Source organism: Nyctibius grandis, chromosome 4 (assembly GCF_013368605.1).
Source record: "Nyctibius grandis isolate bNycGra1 chromosome 4, bNycGra1.pri, whole genome shotgun sequence".
Lineage (NCBI taxonomy): Eukaryota > Metazoa > Chordata > Aves > Nyctibiiformes > Nyctibiidae > Nyctibius > Nyctibius grandis.
Window position 1 is genome coordinate 38777226 of NC_090661.1, and position 25444 is coordinate 38802669.

The 25444-nt window shown below is 35.8% G+C and overlaps 1 protein-coding gene across 6 annotated transcripts in view; it reads left to right on the plus strand.

Moving 5' to 3' along the window:
• Positions 1–25444, plus strand: part of DPH6 (diphthamine biosynthesis 6) — a 240397-nt gene that overhangs the window by 40752 nt on the left and 174201 nt on the right. For 4 of the 6 annotated variants that reach the window (XM_068398495.1, XM_068398501.1, XM_068398500.1 and 1 more), the window contains exons 4-6: positions 18765–18838; positions 20999–21117; positions 22955–23014. In XM_068398495.1, coding sequence (XP_068254596.1) covers positions 18765–18838; positions 20999–21117; positions 22955–23014 — 253 coding nt within the window. The remainder of the gene's footprint in view (positions 1–18764; positions 18839–20998; positions 21118–22954; positions 23015–25444) is intronic. The other 2 variants (XM_068398498.1, XM_068398499.1) reach the window with 1 other exon arrangement.

The following is a 25444-nucleotide window of genomic DNA, read 5'->3' on the forward strand; positions in this document are numbered from 1 at the left end:
GGGAGGTTGTAGTGAAGTGGGAGTCGGCCTCTTCTCCCAGGCAACTAGCAATAGGACAAGAGGACATAGCTTCAAGCTTTGCCAGGGGAGGTTCAGGTTGGACATTAGGAAGAATTTCTTCTCAGAAAGGGTCATTAGACATTGGAATGGGCTGCCCAGGGAGGTGGTGGAGTCACCATCTCTGGATGTGTTTAAGAAAAGACTGGACATGGCACTTATTGCCATGGTCTAGTTGACAGGGTGGTGTCAGGGCAATGGTTGGACTCGATGATCGCAGAGGTCTCTTCCAACCTGATTGATTCTGTGATATGAGACATCAAATAAAAATAGTGAATACAGGCAGCTGAACTCAGACGAGGAGATTTAGTCTCATCAGAGCTGTCAGTAGATACTGCATGATCCCTGGAGAACTAGATGCCGATGTGGGATATTCAGAGACATGATATAATGGACTGCAATAAAGTTACCTCATGTAGTTCTGTACATACCTGTAGTAAGGGGAAAACCGGGGGAGGCGCGCTTGCGGGTGCTGGGGGACGGACCGGAGTAAACTATACAATCTCAATGTGAGTATGGAAGCTTCTCCTTTATTAACAAAGAAAGCAGTGGTTATATAGACTATGCATATGTTAATCACGCGCCCCGATCGCACTTGTGATTGGTCCATAGGTTTACATATTCAGAGCCGTGACCGCCCCCCCCCCTCCCGGATGTAGTTTTACTTCCCGTGAAGCAGGCACCACGGGGTTCTTTGTTTTGCACCGTGCAAGGGGAGTGCAAGGTCGCTAGCTCTGGGCTTAACCCTTGCTCAAAGCCTGGGTTGCTCAGACTGCTCAGTGGCACAGGATCGTGCCCCTTCTCACTTAACCAAACCTCTACACATACCTAGTCGTAGTCGATGTGTAAACATTACAAAAGCAAGCAAAGGCGTTTTAAGTATAGGAGTAAAACAGATTCTAAGCCCCATTGAAAACCTCTCTAGTCTGTTTGTCTTTATTATTGATGGAACGAGTTTGTTCCAAAGGATGAATGCTGTTAATTTGCAGAGCTTGCAGAAAGTATCTGACTGTTATTATTATGGACAAGTGACAGTTATGCCATGTTTGACTTTAATAGGGGGGAACTAGTAAAAGGTGCTAAGAGAGATGAGAGAGAGAGAGAGAGAGTACAACACAACATTAATTTCAAGACTATACCTAGTGCTGGCCACAAGATGTAACAGCAGAGACTTTTTCTGTAGCCCTAATAACGAGTCAAGCCTTATCAAACTCTGTGTTGAAGAATTGAGTAAAAATGTTACAGAGAGAGGCTACATGACCAAGTTCTCTATAGAGTGAGTATCTGTTTGCATCAGATGAACCAAAGACCTCACTGAGAAAATTAAATTTCTCAATTCATCTCCTGAAGTGGCAGGGATATACTGTTGCTGAGGAATTCCACACCTCAAGTAATGGATACACATCATTTCTATCACTGCTGAAGACAGGTTTTCTTTTTTTCTTACATTCAGGAATGCTACGTCTTGTCTGAACAGAGACCTGTAAAAAATGTTTGATATTAAAAAGGTAGCATGCTTTCCTAGTATTGATACTTACTTACATCAGAGTACTTTCCAGTCTGCCAGATATTGTGAGAGATGGCAATTTTAGTCTTCGTTCGTTAAGATAGAGCTGAAAGTCCTTAATGTGAGTGCAGTTAAGTGGACATTTTGAAGCTTGGACCAGACTGGGAGCTTTTATGAGACTTCTTTCAGAAATTAAATAAATTTACAGCCTATTTGTACATATCTGTAGTTGCAAGGACGGATGTCAGAGAATTGTGTCATAAGTTGTTCTTTGCTCAAAGACCTGAAATGCAGTTCAGTCAGGTTCAGCTCTGTAAAGTCTTCTTTATTGCAGTATACTCTTTGAGTGTGAGGTATAAAATGGGAGTTTGGAGACAATGTCGACCTACTGTACTGAGTGTAACAGTCTTGCAACACATGTGACATACTTTTACTAAGAGGAAATATTTCACATTTTGTTCACGGTGTATTTTTATTTCCTTGCCTGTATTAAAAGTTTATTTTTAATTGTTTCTAATTACTAAGCTCTAAATATACTGTAGAAATGTATTTATTGTAAATGGGATAATGCTGTCATTAAGAATGTGTTATTACCTATAATTCTGCCAAGTTACGTTATCTAAACAAAGGTAGACGTAGACAACTCTAAAAGATTTGTGACTTTAGGTGACTGCAGTAGCTGAAGCGTCTGAAATGCGTTCATTCAGCATATATATTAGGAACTGAGATTATATACAAAAATACTTGTTTATCCTGTGATAAGAAAACGGGAAGAACCCTTGATTCTTACTGCTAAGTAGTCCAATGAAGAGAAAGATTTGATTCTCTGTGTAAACTGTCTTAAGTCTTGTCAGAGCGTATTTTAATACTGTTTTGAAATGTTTCTATTAAGAGTTGGATTCATTGCTATCATTTTAGTAATGCTAGGTGACCTTGTCTTTTTTCAAACACAGTGATGGAAGAATAGTCCAAAGAAATGCACTTTATTAGAGAGTCAAACCTGAAAATCATAGTGTGGCATATTTGGAATCTGGGAAATAACTTCATTGAAAGTTACAATATTTTTGTCAATAAGAGGAAATGATGTCATAGATGAGGAACAGAAAATAACAGTGTTTTCACAAGGTACATGCAGAAGTCTCTTTATTTTGCTCAAGGTGTTTGAATCCTCAATGAATTCTCACTATGAGAAGTGCAGTGCAAAAATTGGAGTTTTGGAATAGTAATCATTGGGCAAAAAGGACTGTGTAAACGCTTAAATCTGAAGAGGATCGTTGTACTAAAGATTAGAATAAAATGTATACCATTTTAAAAAAGCGATGGTTTTGTTTTTTAAGGAATATTTTATCAGGATTACTTTAAGTTTGTAGAGGCTGTAGAAGAATTTGACAATCATGAGTGTGCCTTTATTTAATTCATTTTTGTTCAGTGGTGTTTTCTCATCATTTGGACATAATGATTTCCAGGATCAGTGATATTTAGACCAAAAGAAGATAAAGAACCTGGACATATGAACTTGATGGTATGGAACAAACTTCTGGTGTTGTATTTTTGAGATTCCTCACAGTTTTAAAGAATTTCCAAACACTGTTGACTTCTGGAGAAGTAACAAAAATTCTGTTGAAGATTAGAGGAGAGTTCATGAGGTTTCTGTTCCAAGTCCAAAAAGAAGGAGGCCTTTCTTTTAGACCTGTATTCCAAATAGAGATACTATTGTCCTCCAGTATAATGTTCTAGAAGGTCCTGTGTTCTGCTTTTATGCAAGCATGAGTGATGATAAGACCAGAAGAGCTGATTATTGATAGTGCAGGTAAGGAGAATATTTCTGAGAGAGTTAATCTAAAATATGTTATCACCAGAAAAAAAAAAAAAAGAAATTTTAAATATTTATTAGAGATCTTCTATGAACTTTTGTATGTGGTACTTCAGAGTCCGTTCTGAGTTGATCTGCTCGTAGGAGTAATAGCAATTTACTAGATATTTTTTACTCGAGTACTTCAAATTACTGAATGTGATCAACATTTCAGGTAAGTGGTAATGAACACTTTTGACAATGTTTGCATGACTTGTTCAAATATTGCATTGAATAATTTTATATCTTAGTCAGTTAAGTGGAAGTTCATTTCCTCCTACAGAATGTGATATATTGCTCCAGTGCAGCATGCTCCAGATGCTATTTCTTCAAGGCTAGTTGCTGTACTGCTAAGTTTGACAGTTAAATTTTGGTGGACATGATTTATAAATACTTTTAGTAGCTCTTTCCTACAAATACTGGAAGTTACAAAGCTCTGAATATTTAGTATGATGAAAAGATATTCTCTAAGAGGTAAAGTTTTTGTGCAGTTCTTTGGAATTTAAGTCATCAGAAAAATATAAGCAAATTGCTGTATTCTTAAGAGTCTTTTTTTTTCTTTTAAAGTAACTAGAGTTCAATGGTGATGTGAGACTGCGTGTATATCTCTGTGTGTGTATAGATGCACATTAAATAAGTTTCATAAATATGAAGTGCAGTTGTGAAAGGTGTTCTTAGCTGTAGTACATGGGAGAAGAATGAGTTATCTAAGTGTGCGTAAACATACCTACTTGTCATACTTGTTAGTGACAATAAAATTGACTTATTTCATCTGAAATTCTTATATAATTTAGAATGTGTTACAATAAGCAGGCAACTATTTTACAATGTCGCATTACAGTATGTAAGAGTTAATTTTATAAAAATAATTTTTTTCTTAAATTTCTTTGCTGTCAGGAAGCTTTATTCTTTACAAGGAAACACAAGGGAGGAATAGAAGATCTGTTTCTAATAGACAAAATAGCTTATTTTCATTTAAGACATGTTTTTCTCCCATGTTTATGAGTCTTGTCCTGTTGTATGTGGTAAGAGAACAAAAGGAAAACTCAGAATCTTGTCCTGTTATGCCTACGGTTTTACTTGTGCGAAAAGAACTGTTCGCTCATGGAATTAGTAACATGAATGAAGTTACTTATGTGCTTCAGTATTTGCCAGCATGTGTTCTGAAATATTTCATTAAATAACATTGCTTTGACAATACTTATATAGAAATAAATTAGGTTAAACAGTCAATTCTTGTGTGACATTTTCCTAGAGTAGCTTACCTTATGGGAATTCTGTTACTGAGTTGAATTATCCAAACCATGCTGCACACCTCAGGTAACCAGAGCAAGGTGCAGAGTCTGTTCAGGGTTTGTTTTGTAGATGCTGTACTGGATCTCTCTCTTGTTGGTCTTCGTTGTGGAGGAGTAGATTGCTATTAGCATCTAGAAGTTGGTCCACATGGAGGCTATGTGGTTGAAAGCTAATATAGGGCAAGGAAAAAAAAGCTTGTTAAGAACTGAATTTATTAAGGCTGGCTTTTGGCTATATTACCATTTGTTAAAGATACTATTTAAAAAAAAGAAATCCAAGAGTGAAATTCTGCCTTGTCTGAAGTCAGAGAGTATGATGCAAGTGGACTGAGCTGCATTATCTAAATCATTAATCTTCTCTTGACTAGAAACATACAAACTAATGTTCGTTTGACCTTCTTTTTCTTGATTTAGTAAGTGGTTTGTCTTCAGCAAGACATTGATCTGGAACATAATGATGTAGGCCAGTACCTGCCTTCAGAAGGCAAAACCAACTTTTTCTTTTTTTTTTTTTTTTTTTTCATTCTGAATTAGCCACACATAATTGTATATGTTTGTATATTAAAAACCTAGTTTTTAAATTTAAATCCCAGTGGTTGACTACTAATTCCAGATAAATGTGTAAGAAGTGTTTATAAGTTTGGTTTTTTTTTTGTCTTTCATGTTGTAGCTGTTGATATAATTGCAGTTGGTTGCAAAATAGTTACACTTACAATCACCAACACTTATAATATCCAATCTAGCATGGGAACAGAAATGTGTGTGGTTACTTGACTGTTTTGCAGTTGTTCACTGGCATCTTGTTGTTATGGTGTAATGTCTTTTATTCAATCTGGAGTTGACTGTTCATGCTAAATTTGGTTATCAAATCAAGTAATCAGTCTTTGTTGAGGTGATTTTATAAACAAGATTTGTGAAAGAAGTGTCTGCAGGCAAGTTTGCTCTGTAATTATTTGAACATTCAAGAGCTGGAAGTCCCAAAGGTGAAGCAGACATTTGTATGAAACCAAATCTCGGCACAAAATGCAACTTAAAAAAAATTATTCTTTTTTTTTGTTCAGCTGCAGACTGTTGTCTCCCTGTCACAGACTGTAGCTTCTGTTGATGGCACATAGGCCTCTCTGCACTCAGTTGACATGTATAAAGAAACCAAAAACTTAGAGTTCTGTAGAAAAGTCCTTAGGCAAGCTTTGCAATAATGGCTAAGTCTATTGATTTTTATTTTGGTATTCTAGGTTTTTTGATGGGTATATCTAACAATATTACATTTTACTAAATGCATTGTTTTTAGCATGACTTGTTTTTTTATTGAAAAAATTGAATCAGTGAGTCTAAATCAAATAATTTAGAAAAAAATTTTATGAAATTAATATCTAAAAAGGTGTCTCAGCTTGCTTGTATTTTATAAAAATACTTTATATATGAGATAACATTAAAAAATCATTAATTAGTGAATGATTTGTAATTCCTAAGACTAATTGTTCACTTCGTAAATGCAGCTAAATGGAGAATCAGTATATCAGGAAAACCTGCGTTTATGGTGTGATATATGGCTATAGTGGAAGATTTTCCTGGTTTTCTGTTTCTACCAATTAGAACTTAATTCTAGCCTTTCGAACTGCAGTATTTCACTTCTGTTTGATATTAGACTTTGAGAATGGTATTTCTGTCTCGTGTTCTCTTTCTTTTTTGATTTGCAGTGGTGTGTTCATGTGCTCATATACATACAAAAGTACCCCTACAGCATCTCACTGAATCTTCGGTGCTCCCAGGTACCAAGAGTACCATACGCTAATTAAATGTGGTTATTATGAGATTGTGATTAGATACTGACAGCTGTGACTGAGAGCTGAAGAAGGCCACTCTAAACTGAACTAATAGATACTGTGTGTGTGCGCATGCAATATTTCAATAATCGCATTTGTAAAACTCTTGAAGTTAGGCCATCAGTTACCCTTAAAGGTGGTTGTGTGACTGTCTGTGCCTTATACAGGACATTCATAAAAATGGATCTAACTAGCTTTTAAAGTGGATTAGTTTTATAGTATTATCTCCTTGTATAGATACTATTATTCAAAAGTAATTTACTTTTCAAGTGAGTTAAGCTGAGCCCACTGAAGCCTACTGAACTTCTTAATGAGAGTGTTCATACAGGGATTTCATGTGAATCCACATTAAATTAATTTCCACCTGTTTTTGGAACTACTTCTTCCTAAGGAATGAAGGCATGAGATATACATGCTTTGAGGTCTCTAATTGGAAGACAGGAAAGTCCCAGATGATGTGCAGTTATCCGCAAGACTATGTGATTCATAGCTAGTCTGCAGAACCTTACCAAACAGCGTTTTTTCAATTTGAGGTAGAGTTGTTATATCCCTGTGTCTCAGGGAGATTTCCATACTGCCTTTGATTACTTGCAGCTGCTTCTGACACACATATAAAAGCTTAGAAAAATCACATACTCTGTTTGAAATCAGTGTAATGAGTGATCTTAGAATGCTTCACAAATTATAAGGCAAAACTCATATTTAAAAATTTTCCACTCAAATAATGGCAGAAGCCTGAAAGTCCTGTTACTAATGTATATATTGTCAATCACACACCTACAAATGTGTTGTGTTTTAATTTGAAGTTTTGCCACTGACTGATAATCATTATTTAGATACAAATAACCTTAAGGTTTAATTTAAGCATGTGTAACAGTTTTCTGTTACTTTTGCAAGCATCGGGGAGGATATTAATTGGAAAGACAATTTCCTTTAGAGTTGATAGTCTATTTTATATCTTGGTCATAAAACGAACTCTATTGTGGCAAAGCTGTGAAACAAATGTTAAAAATTAAACCTAGTTTAACCATACTTCAGCTATTTATACTTTAATTTCTTTTATAGATCTTCTTTAAACAGTAAATTTTTAGGGATATTCTGCATTTTTCTGAATGGGAGTGTTCAGATTTTCTTGCAATAGGCATATTGCATATATAGGCAGAGGTTTAGCACTTCCTTTTTCTTTCTTTGATATTATTTTGGCTGTTGTATGCAGTATTTCATTTAAGATAGTCATTATTAAGGTGGTGAACAGTTCTGTGCAGTGATATGCTTAGCAGTAATCTTTACTCATAATGTGATATTGTCTGTATGTCTTATTTTGTTCAGCTTTCTCTAGAGCTGATGAAGCCTAAGGCTGCTGTTTCTTTGAGTTGCTGATAATTTTTTATCTGATTAACTGACACATTTAGTTGAAATCAGACACAGCCCTTAGGCTGGGCATGTATTTAATTTAAAAAGTATCAAAGGTTTGCACTGTGTGCTGTTTAATCATCGTGTTTATCAGGCAAAGAAAAATTACTGGAAGGACCATAGGGAGAGGGTTATCTTAAGGAGCAGTAACTTGGGAAATTGGTAATAACTCCGAGGTAATTTACAGCTAACTTTTACATTCATTAATATAACATTTCCCACTAATAATTACAGTGCATGTAATATACTAATTAAATTGAAGACATTAGCACTAATTTTCTTTTTACTGAACTCTGAGAGGGTCAGGTAAAAACATTAAAATGTGAAATTAAAGAAAACCTCTGTACTAATACTACTGCAATAAATATTTTACTTAGTAGTAGAATACTTCTACCAGTATTGTATGCTACAATGCATATGTAGACATTTCACAGAATCACAGAATCACAGAATGTTAGGGATTGGAAGGGACCTCGAAAGATCATCTAGTCCAATCCCCCTGCCGGAGCAGGATTACCTAGACCATATCACACAGGAACGCGTCCAGGCGGGTTTTGAATGTCTCCAGAGAAGGAGACTCCACAACCTCTCTGGGCAGCCTGTTCCAGTGTTCGGTCACCCTCACCGTAGAGAAGTTTTTCCTCATATTTATGCGGAACCTCCTGTGTTCCAGCTTGCACCCATTGCCCCTTGTCCTGTCAAGGGATGGCACTGAGAAGAGCCTGGCTCCATCCTCATGACACTTGCCCTTTACATATTTATAAACATTAATGAGGTCACCCCTCAGTCTCCTCTTCTCTAAGCTAAAGAGACCCAGCTCCCTCAGCCTCTCCTCATAAGGGAGATGTTCCACCCCCTTAATCATCTTCGTGGCTCTGCGCTGGACTCTCTCTAGCAGTTCCCTTGTCCTTCTTGAACTGAGGGGCCCAGAACTGGACACAATATTCCAGATGCGGCCTCACCAGGGCAGAGTAGAGGGGGAGGAGAACCTCTCTTGACCTACTAACCACACCCCTTCTAATACAGCCCAGGATGCCATTGGCCTTCTTGGCCACAAGGGCACACTGCTGCCTCATGGTCATCCTGCTGTCCACTAGGACCCCCAGGTCCCTTTCCCCTACGCTGCTCTCCAACAGGTCTGTCCCCAACTTGTACTCATACATGGGGTTGTTCTTGCCCAGATGCAGGACTCTACACTTGCCCTTGTTATATTTCATTAAGTTTCTCCCCGCCCAACTCTCCAGCCTGTCTAGGTCCCTCTAAATGGCTGCGCAGCCTTCCGGTGCGTCAGCCACTCCTCCCAGTTTTGTGTCATCAGCGAACTTGCTGACAGTGCACTCTATTCCCTCATCCAAGTCATTAATGAATATATTGAATAGAACTGGTCCCAGTACCGACCCTTGAGGGACTCCGCTAGACACAGGCCTCCACCTGGACTCTGTCCCATTGACCACCACTCTCTGGCTTCTTTCCTTCAGCCAGTTCACAATCCACCTCACTACCCGATCATCCAGACCACACTTCCTCAGTTTAGCTGCGAGGATGCTGTGGGAGACCGTGTCAAATGCTTTACTGAAATCGAGATAGACCACATCCACAGCTTTACCATCATCTATCCACCAGGTTATGTCCTCATAAAAGGCTATCAAGTTGGTTAAGCATGACTTCCCCTTGGTGAAGCCATGCTGAGTGCCCCTAATGATCCCCCTATCCTTGATGTGCCTAGAGACAGCACCAAGAACAAGTTGTTCCATCACCTTTCCGGGGATGGAGGTGAGGCTGACCGGTCTATAGTTACCCGGGTCCTCCTTCTTGCCCTTTTTGAAGACTGGAGTGACATTCACTTTCCTCCAGTCCTCAGGCACCTTTCCCGTTGCCCACGACTTAGCAAAGATGATGGAGAGTGGCCTAGTAATGACTTCGGCCAGCTCCCTCAGAACCCGCGGGTGCATCCCATCAGGGCCCATGGATTTATGAACATCCAGATTGCTTAATTGGTCCCTGACCCAGCTCTCATCAACCAAGACAGATTCCTCCTCTATCCTGACTTCTTCTGGGGCCTCAGGGGTCCGGGGCTCCTCAGGACAGCCTCCAGCAGTATAGACAGAGGCAAAGAAGGCATTCAGTAACACCGCCTTCTTTTTATCCTCTGTCTCCAGGACCCCCACCTCATTCATCAGTGGGCCTACATTGCCTCTAGTGTTGGCTTTACCTGCAATGTATTTGAAGAAGCCCTTTCTGTTGTCCTTGACCTCTCTTGCAAGGTTTAATTCCAAGGAGGCCTTAGCTTTCCTAGTTGCCTCCCTACATCCTCTGACAACAGACTTATATTCCTCCCAAGTGGCCAGCCCCTCCTTCCATGATGTGTACACCCTCTTCTTCCACTTGAGTTTGCCCAGCAGTTCCCTGTTTAACCATGCAGGTCTCCTGGTACCCTTTCTTGACTTCCTACCTGCTGGGATGCTCTCATCTTGAGCTTGGAAGAAGCAGACCTTGAATGCTAACCAACTATCTTGGGCCCCCTTACCTTCTAGTACCCTGTCCCATGGGATTTCCCCTAGCAATTGCTTGAAAAGGCCAAAGTTGGCCCTCCTGAAGTCCAGGGTTGTAATTCTGCTAGCTATTCTGTTCCTGCCACATGAGATCCTGAACTCTACCATCTCATGGTCACTACAACCAAGGCTGCCCTCAACCTTCACCGCTTCAACCAGACCCTACTTGTTAGCGAGGATAAGATCCAGCAGCGCTCCTCTCCTAGTTGGCCCATCCACCATTTGCATCAGAAAGTTATCATCAATGCACTGGAGGAACCTCCTGGACTGAGGATGGCTGGCTGAGTAGGCCTCCCAGCAAATATCAGGGTAGTTGAAATCCCCCATGACAACCAGACCCTGTAATTGCAAGACTGCTCTCAGCTGCCTGTAGAAGGCCTCATCACCCTCCTCATCCTGATCTGATGGCCTGTAATAGACACCCACAACAGTATCACCCCTGCCAGCCTGCCCCACAAACTCTCAACTCGCTCCTGATCCGCCCCTGGACAGAACTCAATACATTCTAGCTGCTCACTCACATAAAGAGCAACTCCACCACCTCTCCTTAGTGGCCTGTCTTTCCTGAACAGGACATAGCCATCCATGACCATCCATATTTCCTCAAATAACCATCACAATCCTTAATTGAATTTCAGTCACTGCAATAAAAAAAAGCAAAACTGAAATCACAATGTTCTGGCATAAATTACTCTTACATTTCTCTTCATATTTTACTTCAGCTGTGGACCAGTATGTCAATATTGTACACGGGTATTACAGAGCCACCTTAAGAATAGCATAACAGTGAGCATGCTCATGGCACTGATGTTTTGGAGCTTTCACAAATCTGTTTAATTTATTATACTATTTTCTGATAGAATATACAGCTAAAAGTAATTTATGATACATGGAGAATAGCAATTTTGAATTGTGTTATTCATTAAACTGTTTAAAAATATATATAACTTTAAAACTATGAAGCTTTAAACATAAATTGTACATTTTAGTACAGTTACAGTTGCAAAGATTGATTTGCTGTTCTAAGACAATTGTTAATGAAGATTATTCTTCATGAATGTTATGAGAAGGAATAAATGAATGGTTATAACAAGACATGTAATAATGACATAGTTTCACTTACAGTTAAAACATAGCTAATAATTATGTACATAAAAAAGCTGTATACTGCTAAAAATTTTGTGTTATTTAGATGCTTTTCAAAAGTTGATTTTTATACCTGCCTTTTAAAATGAGTAATTTTGGTAGTTTTGGAGGGGAAAAATAAGTTTAAAAAGTCGTATGGAAGATAAAAAGTTGTTAGCATCTGTATACATCTATGTTTAGCATATGTTTTTATGTATACATTACATACTTTGTGACATAGTATACTGTACTGAGTATAAGTGCTTTCTGTATTATCCAAATGTTTCAGAGAAGCAATTTAATTTTACTTTAGACTAACCTATTACACTAGCAATGTATTAGTAAAGTTTTGCATAGTTTAAATAATCTCTTAAATTAACAGTATATGCCATTTTCTTTAATAATAACAAAAAACCCCAAGAAACAGCCCCCCCTTCCATATTAACTTTCTTTGAACATTTTTCTGTTCTCAGTTTTTTTTGTGTGATATAGCACCTAACATCTTTCCTCCAGAATTTTCCCGAATTTGCTTCCTTGGCTTTTGAGTTCAGTGCAGATCCCTGATATTTAGCCTGCAGATGTCAGCCTGCTCCACCCTTGCTGAGTCTGCAGTTTTGTGAACATGGTACCGAACCTGATCAGATTCCACATTAAAAGGTGAAATGTAGTACCCGAGACCTGGCACCATTGATTCTGGGATTGATTCTCTGCTAACAACGATAAGCTGTGAATGAAACAAAATCCTATCTGTTTGCAAAATGTTCAATAACTCTTTCAATACCAAACAGTGAAGAGCTGGTTTTCAGTTAGTACTCTTTGCATGCTTCAACTGCTGAGCTGAATACACTGTGCGTCAAGGCTTTATGTAAACTTTGTCCAGTTGAGGAATTTACGAAGGTTGTTAGACCATAGGTTTTTTCTGTTCCACCTCATACTCTATCCTTCTTCCCTTCAAATCTTCTCATTTCTTGCATTTGTACCACTCCAATCTTGATTTGTTGAACCATACAGGATAGGGGGATTGAATTTATTCCATTTCATGGTATGTAAGTATATTAACGATTCTCTCATTTCGAAGCGCTAATTAAGTATATTGATGTTTCTCCTTGTGAAAGCTGCTGTCTGGACAGTGATAGAAGTTTCTATTTGTTCTTTACCATCAGAAGAACTAAATGAAAAGTGATGATGGTGAATAGCTCCCTGTCAAAAGTCTTTAAACGTGAATGCTAACCACAACTGAAAAATGACACAATGTACTGCCATTTCAAAAGATGATTAAAACTTAAGTATTATCAAAGGAAATAAACTAGAATAAGTGCAGAACATCTTGTATACAATTATTTAAATCCTATCTAATGTAGCTTGTAAGCAAGCAGCCAGTAACAGTCTTCTGTTCTTTTGTTACCAATTTCAAGATATATTGTATACATATGTACATCTATATGCATGTGTGTTGTATAGATACACACATATATATTTATGTGTTTGTGTGTATACGTATCTGCATTCATACATATGGACATCCACCCTCTAAATGTGTTATAGATATGTATAATTGAAAAAAAACACCAAACCCCAAACACAAACCTATGAGTAACCTACTTCATATTTAAATTTCAAGTTTGGGCCGTTGTTCTAGCTGTTGTTTAATACTCTGTGACCTTAAAGATTATAATGGCTTTTTAAATTCCTTTACCATAGGATGATTTTGAAAGTTCCTAGGATTCAGGACTAGAATTTTTTAAATCCCAAACAAATAGGTCTGTGAAGCAGTTCATTTTAGTATAGAAGTAGTATTGTGTTTGTGTAAGAACACGACACTTAAGTTTCTACTTTCAGGTACTTTTTAATTTGATGGAGTTTTCTTACTGAGTATCTTTGCTCATGTATATATTTTGTGAAAACTTGAAAAACAGAGTGAATTAAAAAAATACCATGTTTATTGCTCTATCAGCTTATTAAAAATGTATTGGGCAAGTCAGTTGCCATCTTCATTGATGAACAGGAGATTCTGTGAATCTGTTTATTTGGGAAGTCCTACAGGTATTCATTTCACTGCATATTTGTTTATTATGAGGCTCACATTTTTTTTAAGTTTGTGATAGAGTTACTATATTTTTATATCTCTAATACAACTATTTATTTACCATTCTTAGAGAAAGAAGAGGAATGGAAACTGTTGTGGTAACAACAGATTTGCAGTGCACTATAATAAGTATTATGAGGATAACAGTAAACATATTATTTGTTTTGAGGAGGAAGGAGAAGTGTAGGTTGCCCAGAGAAGTTGTGGATGCCCCATCAGTGGAAGTGTTTGAGGTCAAGTTGGATGGAGCTTTGTGCACCCTGATCCAGTGGAAAGTATCCTTGCCCATGATGAGGGGGTTGGACTAGATGGTCTTTAAGTTCCCTTCCAACTCAAACCATTCTATGATAAAAGAATATGGAAAATTGTGTATGATATGTATATTTATGTAGCCATGGTGATTAATCTAGTTGTGAGACAACAGTTGTACAGCCTTGTGTTTGTTTGTATCAGATACTTTAAAAACATTACTTACTGAACTTAGTTGATGGGATAATTTGCCCCTGGTAACTTAGAACTGAACAATGAAAGTTGCTATTAAGAGGTCTTTAGTGTCTGGTTTTCCAGAATATCTGAGCACACTTTTTTTTTTTAATCAAGAAATAGATATAAAAAAACCTCTGTGATAGAACATTGGTGAGAACTTTCCTCAAGTGTTTGGGAAATGTATACTGAATATAATTTCCTAAATATCATTCTCTATCCAGCCACTATGGCTGAACACTTTTAATTTATATGTAACTTCTATTTGACAGAAATAGTCATGAAAAGCCCTGAATATTTCAAGTGAACCTGTTAACAAAAAAAAAAATCTCCTATTGTATATAAGAATTGTTGGCAATACAATTTTATGCTGGAAAAGTTTGTAAACTTAACTGTTCAAAATTATAGCAAGAATAAAAATTCAGAATAACTTAAAATTGTATTATGTTTATTTTCCTTCACAGCATAATGATACTACACACAATGCAGATACATAAAAATAAAATAATACTGTTAAGTAGTGACAGCGTTGGGAATCTGTGCTTCATTGGTGAGCTCCAAGCTCTTCCATTTTTAAAAATTATTGCTGCTGCTAATACTCAATAAAAGATTAAAAACATGTGCGTTAAAACAGTATTTTTAGATTGAGCCTTTTGATGCCAAGTCATTAAACAGAAGTAGTTTCAAAGTGTGGTCAGCTCTGTTAGTATCTGTAAGACTATAAGATCTCAAGAGTTTAGTTCCATGGTAGTGACTATCCTCTGCCAAAGAGTAAAATTCAGAGCTCTACGACAGGAAATCCAGGGCCACTTCAGGCATTATTTACATTGCTACATTTTGTTTCCAAAAGTTCAGCTATGTCTCAGTCTTTGAATTTGTGGCAGGGAAGAAACCCTTTTTAAAAAAAAATACTTTAAAAAAGTATTTGTTTTTAATTATTTATTTTTAACAGAACCTTTTTTTCTTTTAAACAATCTATTAATCGAAGATACTGTACATCTCTTACAAGGACTTTAGAAAAATTACTTAAACATGTCCTCTCTACACTTTTGCATGGATAGTATGTCCGATAGATTATTTTCTACCAGTTCTTTCTGAAATACCTCACTATTAGAATCATTAATGCATTTTTATGGCTGATCTTGGGGATGGACCTACTGTCAGAAAAGTACTATAATATGTTAAATGATGTGATTTGATTCTTTCAACTTGTGTTATTCTTCCATTAGATGGTAGTACTAATTGCACCTGTGATGGGAGTCTGAGAGTTGACGTTTGCATGAATCAGAAAAAAGTGCTTATCTTTGCAATTAAGTGAGGATTGTAAGAAAATTCAAAACAATTTTCTGGATGTTAACACTTAAGGACTGTCCTTTGCAAGAATGTATATTCTGTATCATCCAACTATAAAAAAGAAAACTATCAAGTAAACATAGAGGTAGATGTCTATAAGATGAAATATATAATATACGCGTATTGTTAAATATCGTTAAAATTCGTTACTGTGTGACCGTAAAAGATTTTTTTACCTGGCAAAGTCCCATAAATTGGAGCATGCTGAACTTAATAGCAAAATCTTACTGAAAGCAAAAGGAATGGTCACAGCCTTACCATTAATCATGTCTTGATGTCAACGTAGTGTGATAGATTCAGCCAGAAAGGTCGACCGTACTGTTACTGTGGGTGTATAAAGCCTTAACAAATATAGAGTGTTTGGTGGTTGGTATTCTATCAGTTAATGACTTTCTATTGTACATGGTTCTTCATAGAACAAATTGATTTGTGTCTTAATGGAATCCGAAAAAAGTAAAGATTAGATTAGAGTCACCTCTGTTTAGTAGAATGTGACACTAATGTATTCACCTGCTGTTGATTTAATGAAAGCAAAACAATTCTGGTAATCTCAATAAGTAGAAAATCTGAATAATTCTTTGTTTTGCCTTTTTCCCAGATACTGCTTATTTGTATTGTGATCATTGAACCTATTGTGTCCCATGAAGCAATAAATACTTGCTGTTTGATCAGATTTGTAGTGTAGCTGTAACACCAGTAGTAGCTGCCACATTGGTGGCTAGCTGCAGAAACCCCACATGTATCCCACAGTTCTTGATATATTAGATGTGGTATATCATTTGTATTATTACGCTACCTTGCATGAAGAAGTGGTAATGAAAAAGCATTTGAACATTCAGTATTTCTGACACTGGGAGGCTATGGGGGTGATTGTAGAACTTTGCAGTTTTGTTTTTGGTTTTGTTGTTGTTCACTGGATCATAGGCTAAATCTGCTTTACTCTTCCCTTGCCATCATCTCTGAGTCCCCGGTCTGCTTTAAGATCACATAAATGGAGATGCTTTTCTGCAGTGTTTTCCTGGTTTTGTCTTCCCCTATTCCTTTCTGTAGTTGAATACTTCTCTCCCTATAAAGGTATTGAGTTTTATTACCATATATTGTCCTAGCCTCTGATAGTCTGGATGTACTTCACAGCAGGAGACTCAAGTTTGTTTGCAAAAGTGAGAAGCCTCAGCCATTCCAATTCTGTGATTCCATTACAAATGTAGTGTGTTGAGCAGAAAGGGATACAGGCTGCTTCGTTCCTTCACACAGGAAGATGTGTGGTGACTTGGAAACATGGATAGTTAATATTTAATGTATTAATTGTTTAATAATATTGGTTCAGGATGTCAGATCCTGTGCATGGACCACTTCATGATTATTACCTTTGAGGATATGTTGCCTGTAATTAATTGTTCACATAAGCAGAAATACAGGTAGTGTTTCTGGACATGTTCAATGATGTCTGAACGTTGTTACAGAGGACATTTTGAAGGAATTGTGTTATTCTTTTTACATAAAATACAAACAAACAATACTAAGCTGTCATGTTTTCTAAGGCTTAACTTTGTAATCATTCTAAAAAGAACTTTGAGGAATGAAACTTAAGTGCAATTGTAGCAGTACAGGTAAACTGCATATCAAAATTGCATGAAACAAAGAAGTATGAGGAAAACATTTTAGATGTACTTGAAGATCCAAGAAGGCTTCATGAATCATTTTATCAAATTTATTTAAAGAAGACTCCACTTATGTAACTTTTTAAGAAACATAATTCTAGATGGGTGAGTTGAGTAAATGGAAATGTCTGTGATTTATCTTTATTCTGAAAAGAGCTTTGAAATATTGTTGCACAGAAAGCTCAAAGAGAAGCAGAAGTAATATTGGCTGGATAATAGGAATAATAATGATAAAACCAGCAGTGAATAATATACCAGTGACAGATAAACTAAAATTAATTTTTAGCAGTACTATTACTTCTGCATATGTGAGAAGCATCAACCTGAACCCTGTATGATTTGGCATTAAGTTTCATATTAAATGATGTATCCATTAATGACATGTAGAAGTACATAAATTGAACAGTGATATAATTTTCAGGTTACTATTGCTAGGAATTTTGATAAATACAGTGACTCTTAAATCAGAAATATAGATGGCTATGAATAACTTAGGAATTTGATTGGGCAAATATGAGGTGACAATTAATGTAAAGAAGAATAAGATAATAGATTGAGGAAAGAATATCCCAGACAGACAGAAACGAGGAAATTTTTCCCTACAATATAATTATGAATAAAACACCTTCTGCATAATTTTATTGATAAGAAACTGAGAATGAATTTTAAATTCAGTACCATGGCAGGCAAAAACTGATTTGATTTTGAAATTCATATCCAGGCATATAGTTTAAAATTTTGTGGTAAAATCTTGCTGCAAACTTCACAGGATTGCTTTCTAAATGAGCAGGTCCAGAAGGTAAGTCATGCTGTGTAGTTATGATCAACCTTGGTTAAAAGAGGAAAACAACTTTAGCTAAAGTCTAGCTGGAGCAAATTTTAGGAAAAGGAAGTAAATTTAGCATGTTGGTTGGGTCTCAAACAACTTAGAAATGCAAGAGCTCATGAAATAAGTAAGTGCATTTTCAAATGTTGCATTCTCAGTGTGTTTACAAGAAAAAATAAAGTACTGTTGGCTTAGGTAATTCAAATGAAACAGAGAAAATATGTCTTGGAAAACCTTTTTTTATAGCAGAATTTTTAAAAGGTGACATTGAGTAAGTTGCCTACGAATTGTCTTGTTCTGGTGTTAGGATAAAAAGAGTAATCTTTCACCCTCTTGTGCTGCATATTGTGACAAATGCTAACAGTTTAATTAATCATCATGATTGTATGTTGCTGATATTTCTTTGTAGGGGGGATAGCTAACCCCTCAGTTATAGTGAAGAACTTTAGGATAAGCTGTTAAAATCTAGTACTTTTCAGTTACCCTGGTTATTTCTTCTGTAGAATGGTACTTGAGTCGAGTAGATTACTGTGTTAGAGTAATAACCATGTAGTAGGTCATCTGTGCTGCTCTCTTCTATGCAACATCTGCATTCCAGCCCATTCACTTCCATGTACTGGGCACAGGGAAAAATTTATTCTTTGTTGATTCTGCTAGTAGAGGTACAGAATCTCTATTGCTTACGCCAGCGTATACTGCTATCATTAGTAATCCATGTCTTCTTTCAGGACAAAGAAGCAGTGGAGGGGGTATCTGTGGGAGCCATTCTTTCTGACTACCAGAGAGTTCGAGTTGAAGATGTGTAAGAAAATATTAATCTTTATTAATATACACATGCTGGAAAGTGCTTTACTTGTTTGTTTTCTAATTCAAATTCTCGAGCAGAGGCAGTTACTTTATTTCTCGTATTCTATGATACCAAATTAACTAAATTTGTTCAAGTAAGTATCTATCTTTTTTTTTTTTTTCTGGAACCATGTGTTCATTAGTAAAAATCCAGTAGAGACTATACTGGATTTTTTGATTGCTCTTCAGGTCTCTGATGGATCTGTTGAAAATACTCAGACTTTTTATATGAAAATAAGTGAGTAGGTTCAGATCTTCGATTTCAACAGAAATCTCACTCAATTCCAGTGACTACGGTGTTGTGGTAAAATAGCTCTATTTTTCAACAGAGTTTTAATATAGAGGGGCATCCTGTGACTTGTTATCAGGAATCACATGCAAGAGAATCATTATGTGCATATCTTCCCTTACTTCCTTAAAATCTAGACTCGATTGTCATTATCAGGAGCTTTCATTTGTCACTTCTACTGTGCACACTGTTTAAGTCTAGATAGATTGTGATACTTTTAAGAGTCTTAATTAAAAGCAGGAGTATGTAATGGGAATTGTGTGTATTATGTAGGCCAAGATTTTATTTGGGTCTGGAAAAAAATTTTCGCTATATATGTCTGATGAAGTGCAAAACCACCTAGTGTTAAAAATTGTTTACAATTTCTTGAGTTCATTAGTTATTTGTTGATGATAAAAGCAAATATCTGGAATACTTTATGAACTGTAGGAATGGTGAAGTTAATGCTGTGCCAACTTGCCTCACATCAGCAAGGTACACAGCATGGGTGTTTTCTTTACACTTTACATAGGTAAATTGCAGTCAGAAATAGCTCCTTTCTTTTTCTTTTGCCTTACACTAAACTTACACTTAAAACATTTTAATGACTGCCTGATCATGTTACTAGGTATTTTAGAAAAGATTGCTGTTGTTGATTGTGGGTTTCAGATCTTTCACCACAGCCAAAAGATTGACAGGACATCACAATATTTCAAACAGACCTGATTAATTCCAAGGTCACTTAGTGGTAAAAAAATTTTATGTTGATCTGTAGATTTACCCCTTGCAATAAAGTTGTTTCACATAAACCATCCCAGTTACTTGGATTCAGCTAATTTGTTAGCTAAGGTGAGGCACCTAAATGAACTACTTTGCATTCAGAGTTGCTAAATATTTCTGTTAATTTCACAATTTAGTGCTCTTTTAAAATATATGAAAGTAATAACAAACCCAATCAGATTATATGGGTGCTAACTGTGAATTACATGTCAATATTAAACAACCATTTAGCTGTAAAGTTGTGACACTAATACTAGTGGGTCTATCTAACATATGGGAGAATGCCCATGTATTAGATAAACAATGTTAATTGACAAATAAAGGTAATTTTTGAGTGCCCTGAGCTAGTCCCATCGTTAAATGTTTTTAATTTTATCAGGAATAAGCATTACACATTTTATCACCAACTGATGGTACTTGACAATTTGCAGAAGGGTTACCTATCAATAGTGCAAATTAGTGATTCTCTAATTTCATAAACAATCAAATGCTATGTATCAAATGCTGTCTAAATATGATATGTATCAAAACAAATAATTAAATTTACATTTACAAGTTGTTACTTTGTATCACAAGCTGTATGAATTTTCCTGAATGATTCTTTTCCTTGGGTGTTGATCTAAATCTCAGGTTTGTTGAGTGTAACAAATTCAGCATATTCTACTAGTGATGTGTGCCACATTTATCACAGAGTGGTAACTCTTGCCTTAGCTGTGTTCATAAAAAGTGATCACTTCCTAAGGTATTAATTGGTTTGCATCCCTAAATGTTTAAGAATGCATTTTCTAATGGTATTACTGATGTTCCCATGCAAATCTCTTTACATCACTGAGTTACATGTTACTTACATAGATGAATTATAGTCAGAACAAGCTTACTTCATTTTTTTTCCATATTAGACTTAATGTATATACTGAAATCTAGGAATACTAAAGTATTGTAATTGAAATTTTAGAAGAAAAAATGTTTAAAGGTAGGAAATGAGAGAAATTAATTCTAATTTTACATGATTCATGCTGTGTAAAAGCATAATGCTTGGCTTTATCCAATTTTTTATTTGTTTTTAAGGTGCAGAAGGCTTAATCTTCAGCCTTTAGCATACCTTTGGCGTCGGAACCAGGAAATATTGCTTAAAGAAATAATATCATCTAACATTCAAGCCATAATCATAAAAGTGGCAGCTTTTGGTATGTATTCAGATTCTGAGCAATATTGTCTACTGAAACTTCCCAATGACAAATCAATAACATAACTGAGAAAAACACAAATTTTGTTCTACATTTTAGGATAAGAAATGTTAATATGAAGAAAATTTTAAAAAATGACATGGCTGAATAGCAGTCATGATGTCTGAACAAATAATTTACCTGTGTGCAGTTCATTCTTAGAGGAGACATGGAAAAGCTGGAAAGTAATTCTTCCTAGCATAATCATTAAATTCCTTCTGTAATTTTTTTGTTCTAGTTTGGTTTTGATTTGCAGTAAGGATGCATGCATAATTCAGTGGTTCACAGTATTGTCATTTATAGATGATGCAGACTGGTGGCTAGACAATATTATAAAACAACCGTGAAAGTTTTAATAGAAATACAACAAATTAACATCAAACAAGATGTAATTATATGAGGCCAAAACATTTGTGTAACAACAGTCTTTGAGTTGGTAAAGCATGTAGCAAACAGAAATAGTTCATCATTGCCTTCAAAAAAATGATATTTACAATATGGTTGTTTAGTATACCAGAAAATCAACATGTCTTTTCACTGTCAAATATGTAAAATGAGGTTTGTATAATGAAGCAAATCAATATGAAAGATAACCTGTTTGTTTATTGTTTGAGTGAAAAGTTAAGGTCAAATGAAGTTTTATAGGAAGGCTTATTGAATGACATGCTCTATAACCCTCAGAAGCATGTAAGAAACATGTTAATGGTACAATATATTCATTTCAATCCTCTATGCAGTTTTTCATTTAAAAGTGTCAAATGAGGCCTTAAGCATAAAATGTGACCAAAGGACCTTTTCTCTTTTGGGTTGACTATAGATTTGGGTACAATAGCCATTATACCAAAGAATGGATAGTGTAATACAAGAGCATCGGTGGCTAAAGATGTACATTTAAAAAATAGTATTGTATAACCTTGCATTAGAAGTCTGATGGACGGTTTATCTGGGTAACTTTCACATCAGATTCCTAATGTCTGTCTTCTTTAAAGAGTGCTTTAAAACAAATTGATTTCTCCTTAAATATTAATCGAGAATTGAATTATAATCCCTTTAGACTGGATGAATTCCATGACTTTTTTTTTTAATTAATTATTTTTTATTTATTTGTTCCTCTGCAGCTGGTATAGTTTCTAACTAATTTTTACATTATCATTATGATGGTCTTGATGTATTGTTCTCTAGGATCTGCTAGGACTGCTAGTGGGATTAGAATTATTAGGAATACCACATTCCCTTATTCACTTATAGGTAAAAAGCAATGTAATTTAGTAGTGTTTTCCTGAATTTTGAAAGGCCAGTTACAAATACGTAGAAACTGAATGCTGTGTTTTCTACTATAAAACACTTTTTTTTTTTTTTTTACATTGGAAAAAAAAAATATCTGTTTTAAAGGAATAGTTTTAAGGCTGTGTAAAGTACATTTTAATATTTATGTTATTTTTCCATAAAGTAGAATGTTTTCATTGTCTATGCTGACATGAAGAAAAAATAAAAGTCCACAAAGAATATGTAACATTCTTTTTCACATCAGAATAACTTTTTAAAGAAAATATATGATTTAAATAATGGATAATACTATTTCACAAGTAGACATCATTGATGACCTGTCTTATGCCTGAAGCAAGATAAGCTTGTCTTTTGTATTCTACAGTCTTAAAAAAAAAACTGAAATTGCCCTAGTTAGTGCACAAAGACTGCTTTGTGGGCTATTCATTGAAGGAGCGAATACCATAAATATTTGTAGATAGATAGAAAACCGCTCTGAGATTTTTTTTCCTTTTTATTTTTTTGGCTACAGGTAAAAGAAAGATCTTATCAGAGTCAATTTCTCACCTGGCTCAGGCAGACGTAATTAGATGTAAGCAAATTTAATGGAGCTTGTGTGCTCTGGGGCTATTCTGTAATGCTATAATAATTGCATGCCTTATTAAAGTGGATTTAAGGTATGAAGCCTGTTTAACATATCAAGTGGCAAAGAAGATAAGACAGTTTAACTTTTTGCTTCTTAGATTAATAACCAAAACTAAACTGCAATGAAAATATTTAAAATAACAGATTTAAGAGTCTAAAGAGTGGTGCGTTAGATGGTACATTGTACAGATGTTAATGCAAGAAGGAAATCTGTAAGTTAGCTTGATATTCATCAGCGCTGGCATACTTGTACACCCGTCTTGTCCTGTTTTCCATTAACTCAGTGCCAGTATTAGCAAGGTAAAAGCCTGTCGTTTTATGTAGAAAACACATAATTATGCAAGCAAATGAGCATTAGTTTAGTACATTTCCCGAAATCCACCATTACAAATTAATACCATAAACTTTGCCAGTGGCAAGAGTTTTCTATCTCAGAGTAGCGTGCATTTCCAGATGGGATAGCAATTGCTCTTGCTTACATGCAAAAGAAGTATTGTTAGCAAGCCCTCTTCCCATGCCTTCTGTTGATCTATAAGTAGATCAACTTTCTTGCCTTTAGAGTGTTTCAGAGGCTTTAATGATGAGAGAAAAACATTCCACAATCTAGCAGCAAACCTGAGCTTTCAAAAAAAAAAAAGCTGCTTATGCATATTTATCTTCAGTGCCATTTTCTTGCTGCTAAACATGCCTGTATGATGCATGATACTTTTATATTTGAAATATACCTCTCTTCAGTGGAAATCCGAGAAAGTCAAAAAGAAGTTACTCAGTAATAGCTAAAATAGAAGCAGTTATTGATTGTTTTTAACATGTGTGTGCCTGAAATTCCAGTCATATCCATTGCTCATGTGAGACAGTGTAATATAGCACAATTATAAGATGCATTTTTGATACCATTGCTCTCTGGACACATTTTATGGATTAAAATACTAAGTAACTTGCAGAGTATGCATATAACAGATTCAACTTTTAATATTGGTAACTTTATGTACTGGTTTTACCTCTGCCACATTCTAAAGCAAATTGCTTCCACTGCAGCAGAAGTTGTAGTACTTGGGGGGAAGTGGGAGAAGGAGGAAGGTTACATTTGGAAGGAATCTTTGGGTTCCTCACAGTATGGTCCTCCGTAAAAATTGAGCATCGGGTTTTATTTAGTTTTACTTTACTTATATGGTTAAGTATACCTAAATCTTGTTAAGAATTAACACTAAAACTTAAGCGCCACTGTACATTTCAAAATATGACAAACTTCATTTCTCATATATATGAGAATATCGTTGAAATTGTTTTTATCTTGTGCGGTTAAAGCAGCTTGTCCTCAGTGATTCTAGTTTTTGTTGAAATTTTAAGAGTAATGTTCACCTTCGTTAAGTTTTATAAGAGCACATTGTTAGCTTGAGGAAGTGGTGAAAAAAAAATTGCTTCTTCAATGTTTCAGTCAAAATCAGAATATAAGCTCAAATTTCTATCTTTTATGGGATTAATATGCATATTTACTTTATACATTGCAGCTTCTTCCCAGTTTGGTTATGGTAAATTAATGATTTATTATTTGAATTAAATACCTGAAAAAAATAGTAATCAATCAGGTAATAGAAATACTAAGTTGAAAAAGAAAAACTCTTTCATGGTTAAATTAGGTTTCTAGCTTCTAGGAATTCTTTGGACCACAGGAGAGAAATGATATCATAACGCTGTTCAACTGTTGGACAATAATAAAAGCTGAAATTTTGTATCAGGGCTGATTAACTTGTGGTCCTCAGCCTATATTTGAAGTGGGGCTCTTATGGCATGGCTACACCCTTTATCTTGTAGGTTTGGCTGCTCTGAGTGCTTCTAGACAATCTGCATGCTCAGCCATGGGTAGCGTTGAAATTACAGGGGCTGTGGAAGCCTAAATTTTGAGATGGTGTGGGCCCTAGTTGCTTACCCAGGCTGTTTCCTTCCAACAATGGACTAATGAGTCCTTAGGGAGCCATTGCCATCTCCTGTCTGTCAACAAATCCTAAAGTTCCTTCTCTAAAATGAACTGTCTGAAGTATGTACATTTAACTTGAGTGTCCTTTGCTGTGAGAAGATCCTGACACTTGCCTCACAAGGTCAAGAACATTGGTATGCTCCTGCTGTACACAGAATCCTCTGAAAAGCTGATAGTTTAGGGTGCGTATGAGCTTTTAATTCATAGAGAGAGAATGTCACTTCTCAGTAGAATCAGATCAGTACGTGGAGCTTTTGTTTATTATTTAAACCTAACCACCTAGGTGTCTACATTATTGTTTATTATTTGCATGCCACTGGTGTACAGAGGTGAAATCCTGACTGACTGAAATTGATAGCCAGGCTCCCACTAATTTTCATGGAGGTAAGATTTACATAT